This window comes from Pelobates fuscus, chromosome 2 (assembly GCF_036172605.1).
Source record: "Pelobates fuscus isolate aPelFus1 chromosome 2, aPelFus1.pri, whole genome shotgun sequence".
Lineage (NCBI taxonomy): Eukaryota > Metazoa > Chordata > Amphibia > Anura > Pelobatidae > Pelobates > Pelobates fuscus.
The window spans coordinates 83,279,434-83,293,821 of record NC_086318.1 but is presented as its reverse complement, the minus strand read 5'-3'; the positions used below and the strand labels follow the sequence as shown (position 1 = coordinate 83,293,821).

At 42.2% G+C, this 14,388-nt stretch overlaps 1 protein-coding gene across 2 annotated transcripts in view; it reads right to left on the bottom strand.

The window, feature by feature from the left end:
- Window positions 1-14,388, bottom strand: part of LOC134586651 (glypican-5-like) — a 300,389-nt gene that overhangs the window by 216,355 nt on the left and 69,646 nt on the right. For both annotated transcript variants that reach the window (XM_063442343.1, XM_063442344.1), the window contains exon 3: window positions 9,375-10,069. In XM_063442343.1, the coding sequence (XP_063298413.1) occupies window positions 9,375-10,069 (695 nt within the window). The remainder of the gene's footprint in view (window positions 1-9,374; window positions 10,070-14,388) is intronic.

The following is a 14,388-nucleotide window of genomic DNA, read 5'->3' as shown; positions in this document are numbered from 1 at the left end:
AATGACTTGGACAAGACTGCCCCAAGGGTTTAAAAATTCACCTACCCTATTTGGTTCAGCCCTAAGTCAAGATCTACTGGATTTCGAGTCCATCCCAGGAGAGTGTGTATTGTTACAATATGTAGATGACTTGTTGATAGCAGCAGTTACAAAAGAGATCTGTCAGCAAGCAACGCACGATCTACTACACATTCTCTGGAAGGCAGGATACAAGGTGTCTAGAAAGAAGGCTCAGTTGTGTTTGCCAACTGTCAAATATCTGGGATTCCATATCTCTGAAGGTCAAAGAATTATGGGGCCAGAGAGAAAAGAAGCTGTCTGCCAAATACCAATACCCAAGAATAGAAGACAAGTGCGAGAATTCTTGGGGGCAGCAGGCTTCTGTAGGATATGGATCCCCAGCTATGCGATACTGGCAAAACCTCTGTACGCAGCTATCAAAGGTACAGAGCACGACCCCTTCTTATGGACCCAAGAACAGCAAACGGCATTTGAAGATGTGAAGAAGGCTTTGATGAGTGCCCCAGCATTAGGTCTACCTGATCACACACGACCATTCTACTTATATGTACACGAGCAAAGAAGAATGGCTGTGGGAGTATTGACACAGTACTTGGGATCATGGCAAAGACCTGTTGCCTACATGTCTAAGCAATTGGATGCAGTGGCCAGCGGACTTCCACCTTGTCTAAGAGCCGTAGCTGCAGCCGCCCTGCTAGTAGCTGAAGCCGATAAACTCACTCTGGGTCAAGAACTTTATGTACGAGTCCCACATGCAGTACAGACGTTGTTGGATTACAAAGGAAATCATTGGTTTAGTAACAGCCGTATGACCAAGTATCAAGCAATGTTGTGTGAAAACCCAAGAGTGCATTTAGAGACTGTAAACACCTTAAATCCAGCTACCCTTTTGCCACAACCTACTGAAAGTCAACATGATTGTTTGGAAGTAATGGATGAAGTATTCTCAAGTAGACCAGATCTTCGTGATTTTCCCATCCAGAACCCCGATGTTCAATATTATACCGACGGCAGTAGTTATGTGAAAGAAGGGATCCGCTATGCAGGATATGCAGTAACAACAATAGACAAGGTGATAGAAGCTCGGCCACTGGCGAAAGGAACATCAGCACAAAAGGCAGAATTAATAGCACTAACACAAGCGTTACAATTGGCTGAAGGTTTAAGAGTGAACATCTATACGGACTCCAAATATGCGTTTTTAACCACTCATGCCCACGGAGCTTTGTATAAAGAAAGAGGACTACTGAATTCAGAAGGCAAAGAAATCAAATACGCAGCTGAAATCCTACAACTATTGGAAGCAGTGTGGGAGCCGAAAGAAGTCGGTATCATACATTGTCGAGCGCATCTGAGAGGAGATGGTGATGTAACCAAGGGAAATCGGATGGCAGATAGTGCAGCTAAGCGTGCTGCTGAATCAGGAAGACAGGAGTATGTGGGGCATATAGCTGCTCTTATACCAACTCCACTGTCCCAATGGACTCCAGTTTATACAGCTCAAGAAGAGGAGTGGTTAAAGACTGAACCAGGAAAGTATTTGGAGAACAAGTGGTATCAGCTAGAAGATGGAAGAATAGTCATACCAGCATCACTAGCGGTAGAAATTGTCCAAAATTATCATAACGGGACACATTCTGGGAGAGACAGTACTGAAGAATCTCTCAGAAAGCATTTCTACATACCAAGATTGTCCAACTTGACTCAGGCCATTGTACGAAGATGTGTAACGTGTGCTAAAAATAATGCAAGACAAGGACCAGTAAAACCACCAGGAGTCCAGTTTATGGGGGGACTCCCCATGTCCGATCTACAAATAGACTTTACAGTGATGCCTAAATCGGGTGGACATCGTTACCTGCTGGTAATTGTGTGCACCTATTCAGGCTGGGTAGAAGCATGTCCTACTCGTACAGAGAAAGCAGGAGAAGTTGTAAGATTACTGCTACGAGAAATAATACCCCGATATGGACTACCCTGTTCTATAGGATCGGACAATGGTCCAGCTTTTGTTCATCAGTGCCTACAACAACTGACTCATATGCTTGGTATAAAGTGGAGGCTTCATACTGCATATAGACCCCAGAGTTCTGGTAAGGTAGAGAGAATGAATAGAACTATTAAGAACCAGTTGGCTAAAATGTGTCAGGAAACCCAACTTAAGTGGAACGTTCTCTTACCCATAGCTCTATTGCGAATCCGCAGTGCCCCTACCAGAAGGATGGGCCTCTCTCCTTTTGAAATCATGTATGGGCGACCACCTCCCGTACTTGGTAACTTAAGGGGGGATTTGAGTCAGTTGGGAGAAGGTATTACCCGGCAGCAGGTTGTAGAGTTGGGTAAGACTATGGAGGAGGTACAGAAATGGGTACAAGATAGATTACCTGTGAATATTTATCCCCCTGTTCATAGTTATCATCCAGGAGATCAAGTGTGGATTAAAGAGTGGAATAATGTACCGTTAGGGCCTAAGTGGAGAGGTCCTTATGTTGTTCTTTTGTCTACCCCTACAGCGATAAAAGTAGCCGAAGTGACTCCGTGGATACATCACTCCAGGGTTAAACCAGCAGCAGTCGATTCTTGGCAAGTTACAGCAGATCCAGAGAATCCCTGCAAGATCCGGTTAAAACGCACTACTCAGTCGGAGTAACGAGGAATCGTGTGGATTACAAATTTTATTGTTACAGGGATTTGGTGCGTGAGTGAGAAGGCCATAATAAAGCCTGTCCGCTTACCAACACATAGTATATAAGCCAGGAAAGTCTCGAAGGGACACCTGTGAAGACGAGCAGGACTCCATTCCCTGCAGCCCTCACATCCTGGAAGCTGAGGCGCCTTCGCACGGACGAAGACTGAGGATGACGGCGAAAGATGTGCTTTTGATAGTGTTTATTTATATGTGTTTTTATATTCAGGAAGGTAGAGGTACCGACACTCCTAGCTGTGAGGTATGCATTAAGACTACGAGAACAGGTAACCATATTTCCCAAACCCTAATCTGGCATTCACAATACGAGTGTAAAGGAGATGTATCGAGATGTAGATACTTAAATATAGACTATAGTGTGTGCCATTTAGGAGTAGGAGAACCTAAGTGCTTCAGTCCAGAGTATCAACCTCGTACAATCTGGTTGACTCTCAGGAATGGAGATCCTCAGGGGACCCTAATTAATAAGACGGTGTTAGAATCCGTACATTCTTCGGGTGTTCTGCTATTTGATGCGTGTAAAGCGATATCGAGTGGTAGAAAGCCGTGGAATGTATGTGGGGATCTTAGATGGGAGAGGACGTATGGGTCTAATGATAAATATATTTGTCCCAGTAGTAAAAATAAATATGTAAGTCCTAGATGCCCAAATAAAGACTATAACTTTTGCCCATATTGGTCTTGTGTGGGGTGGGCGACTTGGGGACAGACAGTAGACAAAGACATGATAGTGACTAAGTTGCCGACTAGCCCATATTGTAAGTCTATGGAATGTAATCCCATCCATATACTTATAAATAACCCCGATAAGTTCTTAGACAAATATGGCAATTTATTTGGGTTTCAGATATACGGGACGGGTTTAGATCCTGGGACATTATTGTTTATAGGGATAGAGACTGATACGGTATCCTCCCAAACTCATCAAGTATACCATTCCTTTTATGAAGAGATGAGTATAGATAATAAGATCCCCCATAATGCTAAAAACTTGTTCATCGATTTAGCCGAAAGTATTGCCGGTAGTCTTAATGTTACCAACTGCTATGTGTGTGGAGGTACTAACATGGGAGACCAATGGCCTTGGGAAGCAAAGGAGGTAATGTCCGGTTCTGAGGCAGTTGACCAATTAATATCTACACAAGCCGATTATCATATGAGTGTTAGAGGTAAATCTGAGTGGAGATTAAAGACCTCCATCATAGGTTATGTTTGCATAGCAAGGAAAGGAATAATGTATAATACTTCTGTAGGAGAATTAACTTGTCTAGGGCAAAAAGCTTATGATGATGATACAAAGAATACAACTTGGTGGTCGGCTTCAAATGTCTCAGAACCGAGGGGCGGAGCCTGACCACCGAGCCGTGCAGACACGCAAAGCACGAGCTCCTGCCTGACGGGCCGAAAACCGGGAAATAGCGACGGCAACTCTGCCAGAAAACCACCGGGGGTACACCACCCACGTCGGGGGTGTCCCACGGACCCGATCGAGTCCACCCCGGAGCCTGTCGGAGCTACGGGAGCGGAAATTCAAGTGCGGCCTACTGGGATTAGGGCCGGGGAGAGGCGGCCGCTCTCCCCGACACCGGAACCCTTGTGAGACCTTGCACCTCCCAACCCCCCCCCCTCGGACCGGTGGGGGACATCCCGGTCCACACTAGACAATCTACCTGGCACAGAGGACAGCTGAACTGACCACACAACAAGCGAGGGCATTAAACTGCCAAGACATATCCAAAATGGCCGCCCAGCGTCGGCCTAACGAGCAGAGTACCCGCGTCCAGCCACTCACATACCGCCTGGGGGATTTGGACCAGATCTGCACAGGCTTTTGGGCCATACTACACAGCCGCGGAATGGCTCTCCAACAGGCAGTGAAAACTGTGGCATCATGGGTCCGACCCGCAACGAGACGCCGCTGCTACAGATACTTGCCTCAAGCTCCTAGAGCAGTCATCAGGCGACGCAGATACTTGCGATCCCCACGGCGGGACAAGGTATCTAGATGCTCCCACTCCCAGATTCTCATACGTGGAAAAGCCCACCGAGCAGACCACACAAGCACCCCGCCTCACCTGAAGCCATACCTCAAGCGCAGCAAGACCCAGCTCATCCAGCATGGCGCACCTCCACACCCTACAGCCTCAGCGACAAACAACGGCATGACATGGAGGTACACCCCAAGGCCTAACGGTGGAGCCCAATCCCGACTGCAGGACACCTCGGAAGAAGCGCAACTCAGCCGGATACAGGGTCCAGAGCGAAGACGCAGCCCACCCGAGACACGCTACCAGATCATCTGTACACCGCTTCACAACAGCTACCACGAGCCTCCAAGCGCCGGCATCGGCTGATAAAGGACTAACATTACAGGTCTGGTCTCCAACAGCATTAGGCTTGGACCCTTTTGACCATCACTGACTACCTACCACGCTATGCTGACCATTATATTTTAGCAGCAACACCTCCTGCACTCACTGAACTTTTACACCATGTTAATGATGGAATTTTTTGTAGACATATACTGTTGGGCTAGCTTAGAATATTCCCGTTTGAGATACAGTTTAACCTAGCTTCTTGTTGAATGTTTAGTTATGCTTCCCACGACTCCCATCACTCGTAGCCAGCATGGAGGTCTGCATATTAAGCTACTAAGCTACTGTACCTAGGGAGCCTTACTTTATCATTAGCTGGAACCACTGTCACAGCCACAACTATGCCACTAGTTTAGTCAGAATAAATAACCCTCTATTGAAATAGCATGGTATAAAGGCGATGCAACTAAACATGTGTTAATAATATATGTTCTCTATTTCTTCCTCTTATATATAACAAACTATTGCTAAGCAACGTTTAATTGAAGCTGAAATGCTTAGATGACAGTCCATTTATTTTACTATTATTTTTATTTCTATTTTTACTGTCTCCCGACATGTAACTAACTTATACTGTTTTACCTAGTTGGTGATGTACACTAAGTTACTAAGCCCCTCAGACCTTAGTCCCATGATGTGATTTCATGTACAGCTCACTAACTATAACTAGTTTTAGGTATTGCACTGGCATATTTAGACTTAGCGACACCTGCATTAAAGCAAGTGATAACAATATTATAGCGAGATACAACAGTATTCAAACGAGGTACTCGCGGTGGTGCCCTACCCAGCATGTTATTTAATCTTTACAATTGCTTAAGCAACCTTATTAATAGCAACGTTTTGCTTATTTTATATGACCTACCTAAGTTACGTTTATGCTCCACAAATGTTAACCTGTGAAACATCTTGATCTAACTGCTCACCATGACTAGTTCAGCAATGACAAGATTGGATTGTACTTCATTTGATTTACACTTGTATACTCAATTTCTCATAACTGTTATTTTATGCATGTTACTAATCTCTCGAAAAGCTTGCTTAATATAAAAAAAAAAAAATGAGGCTGCCATTAGTAGGAGATGTACTGATGTGATAAAGTAATCCCACTCTGTACAAATACTGTGCATCCCCTCTTCTCTATTCTGTACCCCACTTATCTCATGCCTCAAATGTCTCAGAACCATCTAACCCGTTTGCTAGATACGCCAATTTAAAGGATGTGTGGTTTGATTTATCCATCACATCTACCTGGAGAGCCCCAGCAAATTTGTACTGGATCTGTGGTAAGAAAGCCTATTCGGAGTTGCCACAGGACTGGGAAGGGGCATGTGTGTTGGGTATGCTCAAACCATCCTTCTTCTTGTTACCAATTGAAACAGGTGAGACTTTAGGTGTTAAAGTGTATGATGTGAATCATAGGAAGAAAAGGGGACCCATAGAGATAGGCACCTGGGAAGATAATGAATGGCCTCCCCAGCGTATCATAGATTATTATGGGCCAGCCACGTGGGCTGAGGATGGTACCTTTGGTTACAGAACCCCTATTTATATGCTCAACCGAATTATAAGATTACAGGCGGTGGTTGAGATTATCACTAACGAAACATCACAAGCGCTCAATCTTCTAGCGAAGCATAACACCAGGATGAGGACGGCAGTCTACCAAAATAGATTAGCCTTGGATTACCTTTTGGCAGTAGAGGGAGGTGTATGTGGGAAGTTTAACCTGAGCAATTGCTGTCTTCAAATCGATGACGAAGGGCAAGCAATAGCTGAGCTTACTAGCCATATGGTTAAACTAGCGCATGTGCCTACTCAGGTATGGAAAGGGTATAATCCAAGTAGTTGGTTTGGTAGCTGGTATGAGTGGTTTGGAGGGCTTAAGGCAGTGGTAGGTGGAGTCCTACTGATTTTAATGTTGTGTCTACTCCTGCCTTGTCTTATACCCTTAGTAGTTAGGTCTGTGCAAAGCCTGATAGAAAATATAGCAGAGAGGAAGGCTGCTGCACAGATAATGGCGATTTATAAGTATAAGGCTCTAGATCAGGGAGAACCAATGCAGGAAGATGAGTGTTAAAAGATTCACAACATAAGATAAGTCTGGTCTGGTTCAAGGTAACTTGCGGTGTATGCAAACCAAGGTTAAGTGATGCCTCAAGTAATTGTGAAATATCAAGAGGCATCAAAGGGGGGAATGTGGTGGAATCTCGGTAAAAATAAATTTAGTAGGCCGAGATTACCACGTGGCATGTGTACGTGCATATGCTGACGTATCGATCAGTTGGTTGCACGAGGCAAGATACGATCAGTAGTGTACGGAGCATGTGCAAGAATACAGGATGTAGTATTCCCCCTCCTCCATTGTGCTGGACAAGCCATGCGGTCAAACAGGAAGTTAATTCTTATTTGTGTTGATTGGTTAAAAGAATGTGCGGGTGGAGCTTAATATGGGAGGAGTTATGTGCCTATATAAGGAGCCTGCACTATTGTCCGGGGCTCAGAACTTGTGGTATTTTGGTGACGCTAGTCCCTCTGAGTCCCGATCGGTGATCCAATAAAGAATCTCTTCCTTCCTGAAGAAACCTGTGTCCATCTCTCTGTGCTTGGCTTCCGTCAGTTTCTCCGGTATCAGAACCATTCCAATAGACTGTTGTAGTTATGGTGCTCATGGCACCCATTTATCCTCTCCTTTTTACTTATGAATGGCCACCAAAATCCGCAAATTACACCATCTACATACCTTCCACGTTTCCCTATGTAGGACGAATAGTCCCTATTTTGAACTCAAATCCCTCTGTCCTTTTTTCTACCGTAATGCCCCTTTATTATTGGAGCGACATATTGTTGGTGTGTCTGAGTGTGTAACAGAGCTTCACAGCTGCAATGCTTATAGTAATGTGTCTTAACACTAAAAACGAAATTACATTGCAGTTGCATAAATTATTATTAGTAAGTTACCTAAAATGTCTCATAAAATCAGCCCCTGGGGCCACATACCCTCTAACACCACTTAATTTAAAGTCCATTTGTCCATTTTAAATGTTGGGAGAGTAACAAATGTATTTTATGTAGCCTTGAAAATGTTGATAATTTTTTATAAGTTGTTGGGCAGTGCATGAGAAGCTCTTCCAGTGGGATAATGCATGACAAATACACCACGGAGACTGTTCTCTCTCTTAAAGTGAACAACTTTCTTACTGCTAAATCTGCAAATCGTCCTTAACTTCTCTCCTATAACTGGCATTGATCTTAACATGATCCTCCTAATTATTTTTTTCCGAAGTCAGTGTCACTTCCACCACCTATATGTGATTCCACAGGGATCCATTCCCTTAATAATTTGCTCACTCAATGTTTCATAGTCTAAAAATACTATTTTGCACTCATCTTGAGCTTTTATATGCCTACAGTATCTTGATCTATTTCTCTTTTCCTTTACTTGCAAGCACTTTTCACATATTAGAATGTTTTATATCTCTTTGTATCTTCCTACCTGCATTCTAAACAGCCACCAGTTTAAAATGACCTTCCTGATTTCTCTTCATCCTCCATTAAACCATGGCACCAATCATCATTGTCTTGTGAATTGAGATGCTCATAGGCAGGAAAAAAGGGGTCAGGCCAGTGACACAAATCAATTCAGTGGTGCCACCTAAAGGTAGGTGCCAAGTTGCCTGCTAATCACAAAGGTCAGCCCTCTAAAGGTTGGACCATGTTGAAAACACTATTTCAGCTATTCACTAAAGTTAGAATTGTCAGGAACTCAAACTGCATTAAAAGTGTGTTTCAAATGTATTGCCAAAGTAGCCACACTGGAAAAAAGTTTGGATTATCTGGACTTAAAGGAACACTGTAGGCACTAAGTCAACTTCCCTCTAACATCCACTAGAGGCGCTTCCACAGAAATAGCCGATAAAACTCAGCTATTTTAATCATATGCTCTTATAGAGACCATCCAATCGGCACAGCATTGAGACCATCCGATTGGCAGAGCAGGCACACAGGCCTATCAATATTTTCTTTGGATTGGCTGACATTATCAATGTTGATGATGTCTTAATGAGCTTGGAGACTGGCGCAGTGAGGGCTAAAAGATAAATAAAACTCACGTTTCTAACGTTAGTACATGTTTGTATTCCTAATGCTATAGTGTTCCTTTAACCATTGTCAAGAATTTCCAGAATCTGAGGATGATTTATTAATAAATTCTTATATTAATAACATCCCAGAATAAATGTTGAACATTAGCAGTTAGAAGGCTTGCTTACCATGGACGTAAGGTTGCGACCTTGTATCAAAGCGTACTCAATGGATTCTCTGACCATGTCCCTGATCCCCAAAAGTGCCAATTCCAGATCATGTGACCCAGACATCTGTCCAGCAATATTCTCCAGCAAAGAGATGAAGTCCCTCCAGGGTGCATCGAGGTCTGCTAGACTGGCCAGACAACCCCTCATGACATTGAGACAATAGCCCACACAAGGCCGGATCAGAGTGAGGCCCTGGCAATGAGGGCAATACTGCATCCTAACCAAGGCACGAGTGCACTCCCTTGTCATCCCAGCGTGTTCAGTGCTATTTATGGTATGTATTGCCATATTTAATGACTGCTTCATCATCCTGCTGGCCCAAAGCGATTTGGACAGCTCAGTTACCATTCCCTGAAAGCTGGGTCCGAAAGGGTTAATATCCTGCCGCGTCAGGCGGAGGCACTCCAAGTAGTCTTCTGATAAAGGAGCCCTTGTTGGGCTTAGCAGGTGATTATAAACCAAAGGAAATAGGGCATCAAAAAAACGGGAACCAGCGCCCTCCACTGGCATATCCTCACCTAGAATATTAAGCGAAATGTCAGTGAACAACTCCCTTACTGGTTCTCGTACATCCTGTACCAGGGGCGGATAACTGCTGTCAAACAAAGATAAAGTCTGATTTGCAGCCTTCTCAATCAAATACGTGAAGGTTCCTGGAAAAAAAAAAGAAAAAGTTGGTTATGAAAACATACAAATTCAACAGATATTATATTCTACAATTTTAACTCTGTGGTCTCTAATCCTTATTATTGGGCGTCCCAAGAACCCTTTGTCTGAATAAATTACAGTAGTGTTTGCGCATGGCTCTAAAAGACTTCAATGCAACCCATCATGCAAGCAAAACTGTCATCCCGGGCCCATATTTTAATGCCCACCTGTATTGTTGTATATTTGGTTTTGGTCATTATGTGGTGTAAGAAATGAGAAATAAAATCTTTCTAGTCTGTTAAAGGGTTACTCCACACACCATGACCACTTCAGTGATTTGAGTTTGTGCAAGGAGTATGTACGTGCATTTTATTTGCATATGCATCCTTTCCTTTGCTGGTATATCTACTTAATTGTTAAAAAGCAAATCAATTGTACTACTTAAGTTACGTATAGCCAGTAATTTGTATATACATATAAAATGATATACATATATGTTATCTATCTATCAATCTACATGCATACATATTTATATACACATTCCTATGAAGATATACTAAGGAGGCATAAAGTTTGCACCGAGGCCAGCACGAGATGGGAGAGTGTGGGCCAGGCTCACGTTAGATATATATATATAATTCTGGAGACATACATGAAGAACTTGACCTTCATTTATTATAATGCCTCCAGACCAGAAAATATCCCCATCACCCAAAACGCCATAACACCTGACGAGATATGTAGCTTTCCACTTCACTTGAGTCACCTGGGCAGCTTTTATGCGTAGTAAAAGTACCGGACTCTATAAGCAACACAACCACTATAGCCTATTGTACCAGTTACTCTTAAAAAAAATATGGTTGATGTAATTTTTTTTTTTTAATGTGCAAAAGATTTTTTTACGCTTCTGGGAAAAATCACTTGACACCCATCCTCACACACCCTAGCTTTCCCATACAATATCTCAGTTGGCAAGGGCATGCAGAGCACTGGGTGACCACTCTCATGTTTTCTTACCCAGCTCAGATCACCATGATATTTGCATTCTGAGTAATTGACCAGTGACTTGGTTATACAAGAACTATATGATACTTTACCCAACTATACAGTACTCCAAAATGCAAATATCACTCAACAGCATTTGAAATGTTTGCCAATTTTATATTTGCTAGTTAAATAACTACTAAATAAATGGATAATTTTAGATGAGTTTTATTGTAATTGTCCTATTTATAGTTAAATCCCCCCTCTCATAATATTGTAAAGCGCTACGGAATCTGTTGGCGCTATATAATTTAAAGGGAAACTCCAGTGCCAGGAAAACAATCTGTTTTCCTGGCACTGGAGGGTCCCTCTCCCTCCCACCCACCAATCCCCAGTTACTGAAGGGGTGAAAACCCCTTCAGTCACTTACCTGAGGCAGCGGCGATGTCCCTCGCCGCTGTCTCCTCCTCCGCGACGCTCCTCCTGTCCATTGCGTCGGCCAGTGGGCGAGACTGATCTCGCCCACCGGCCGAGGAGACCTAATGCGCATGCGCGGAAATGCCGCGCATGCGCATTACGTCTCCCCATAGGAAAGCATTGAAAAATAATTTCAATGCTTTCCTATGGGGTTTTGAGCGACGCTGGAGGTCCTCACACAGCGTGAGGACGTCCAGCGACGCTCTAGCACAGGTTTCCTGTGCTATGGACCAGGAAGTGACCTCTAGTGGCTGTCTAGTAGACAGCCACTAGAGGTGGAGTTAACCCTGCAATGTAATTATTGCAGTTTATGAAAAACTGCAATAATTACACTTGCAGGGTTAAGGGTAGTGGGAGTTGGCACCCAGACCACTCCAATGAGCAGAAGTGGTCTGGGTGCCTGGAGTGTCCCTTTAAGAGTTCAATGTTGCACCAGCAGGAGGTGTAAGACAGTTGAATTGTATGCTGGAGAGGAACTGATGCTTGCTGAGCAGAGCCGCGATTTCCAATTAACATTTATCAGATTACAAATTACATTCAGATTGGTTAGTATCACAAGTAACACACGCTGTGTATATACTAACAGGGTTATTCACTATAGTGAGAATTCAAGGTGAAATCAAAGTTAATTGAATTCTCATTTTGGTGCGTCAGATGATCTTTAAATGGGGAAGAAATCCAAAATATATATATATAGCATCCTCCCATTGTTAATCAAGATTAATGTATTTTGTTTCCTTTTATATATAACACTGGTGTATAAGCTTGAGCATTTATTTTTTGAACTAGTGAGAATTCATCAGAATTTTGCAGTTAGTTAATTAGTACGACACAATTTTACTAGTAATTGCAATTTGCATGAAATGACAGAAAAATTAACTGAACGTGAATTAAAAATTTGGTATGAAACACACAGAGAAAACAATAACTATCCCTTACTGAGATAGTGAGTGATATACTAAAGTGCCTGAATAAAAGCAGCTCAACACAAAAAGTGGAATACCTTAATCCACAATAAAGTGCAAAATATAAGAATAAAAAGGTATAAACAATATACCAGCGAGTGGAGCGCTATAATGAATATTAATATAAATAATGAGGGGGTATACTCACCCCTCCAACATAGTGATACAATGTGTCCAAATGTACATACAAAGTAAACCAACAAAAAGAGAGAATATAGTGCAGATGGTTTACAAAAATAAAAAATGAATAATAGTAGCAATTGGTTGAAACCACTCACGTGGGTTGGAGCCTATAAGCTATTGGCTCCGTAAGTGACTCCTTTTTGCTCTTGAGGCAGCAACACACCCCTTTATCCCAAACGATGTTCTCCCGAAGATATGGAACAAGCAGAGAGAGAGAACCTCATAGGTGGTATTGTACAGATAGTGTATACAAAATAGTGAGATAGTAATGGTTATGCTCACCTTAGACAGAGCCTTGAATTCCTGGCTCTGAGATTTGTTGGCAATATGCTAATTTATTGGGATAGCATTCCCCACATAGTGTTCCTGGAGGCTAGAAAGGACTATATGGACTAATATAAAAAAATAACGATTTATTGTAGAGATAAAAAATAATAATAAAAACAATATTTAGACTTCTCAAAACCATATAAGCTAAATGATAGAAAGTCCAAGTATAAAAGTCCAAACTCCAGCTAAACGCGTTTCACTCTTGTATGAGCTTCCTCAGTAGCTGTGAGTCACATTTACATTTTTTATTTTTGTAAACCATTTGCACTATATTCTCTCTTTTTGTTGTTTTACTTTGTATGTACATTTGGACACATTGTATCACTATGTTGGAGGGGTGAGTATACCCCCTCATTATTTATATTAATATTCATTATAGCGCTCCACTCGCTGGTATATTGTTTATACCTTTTTATTCTTATATGTGAATTAAAAATGTGTCCGTGCATTTTGCTCATTCGACATTGATCTTATTACAAGGAGAAAGCTACCGGCTCGTTTTTTTGTAACTAGATCATTTAAAAATGAAGCCCCCCCAACGGGTGTAAATTAATTATACATGCTTAGTTTGGGAGATATCGCCAGCAATGTGTGAGATATTAAACAGGAAAGCGGTTATCCAAGCTTTGTTTGCAATGAATATATGGAAGCGAAATTTGGGCAAACCAATCTAAAACATTGATGTCATTTATTTCGGGCAAATGTTTTTTTTTTATTTTTCTGACGAAACTAATTTTCTGTCCCTGCAGAATTCTACCGGTGTGGTGCGCATGTTCAATTAATACAAAACATCTTTCCAGGAAATTCACTGATAAATCTCTCTTTGGTGCTCATTTCATTAATTGTATTCAGAGTAATATCATCTTCAGCATGGAGTTTCTAGCATTTATTAAAGCATGATAAATGGAGCTTTGTGGGCATTTCACTTTGACATTTAATAAGTTACTTCAAAGTGTTTACTGGCGTGCTTTTAGCTTATGTACGTCAAATTCTTATTACTGTATTGATTTTTCTATCCACCCGCACCAAAACCCCTGCACAGTTTAACATCCCCTGCAAATATATATATATAACCTGACTTTGGTAAATATGCTATTTTTGGCAGCTAATGTATCCAAATTGGGATTTTAAAGCTATCATAAACATTCAATGTGCAAATCGGAATAAACAAACAAAAAATATAAATGCAGCTTAGTTACCTCTGCTGCACGACTGGTTAATTAGTAATATCCTCTTTACATGTTGCCCTATGCACACAGTGTAACAGATCGACGGGCACCCCGGCTGGGTACCTCCATTGAAGGATGCTCCTAGCGCTTCCCGAGGATTGCAAGCACTGCAGCAGACACCACAGCCACCGAATCGGAGAAGCATATGAATGCTCT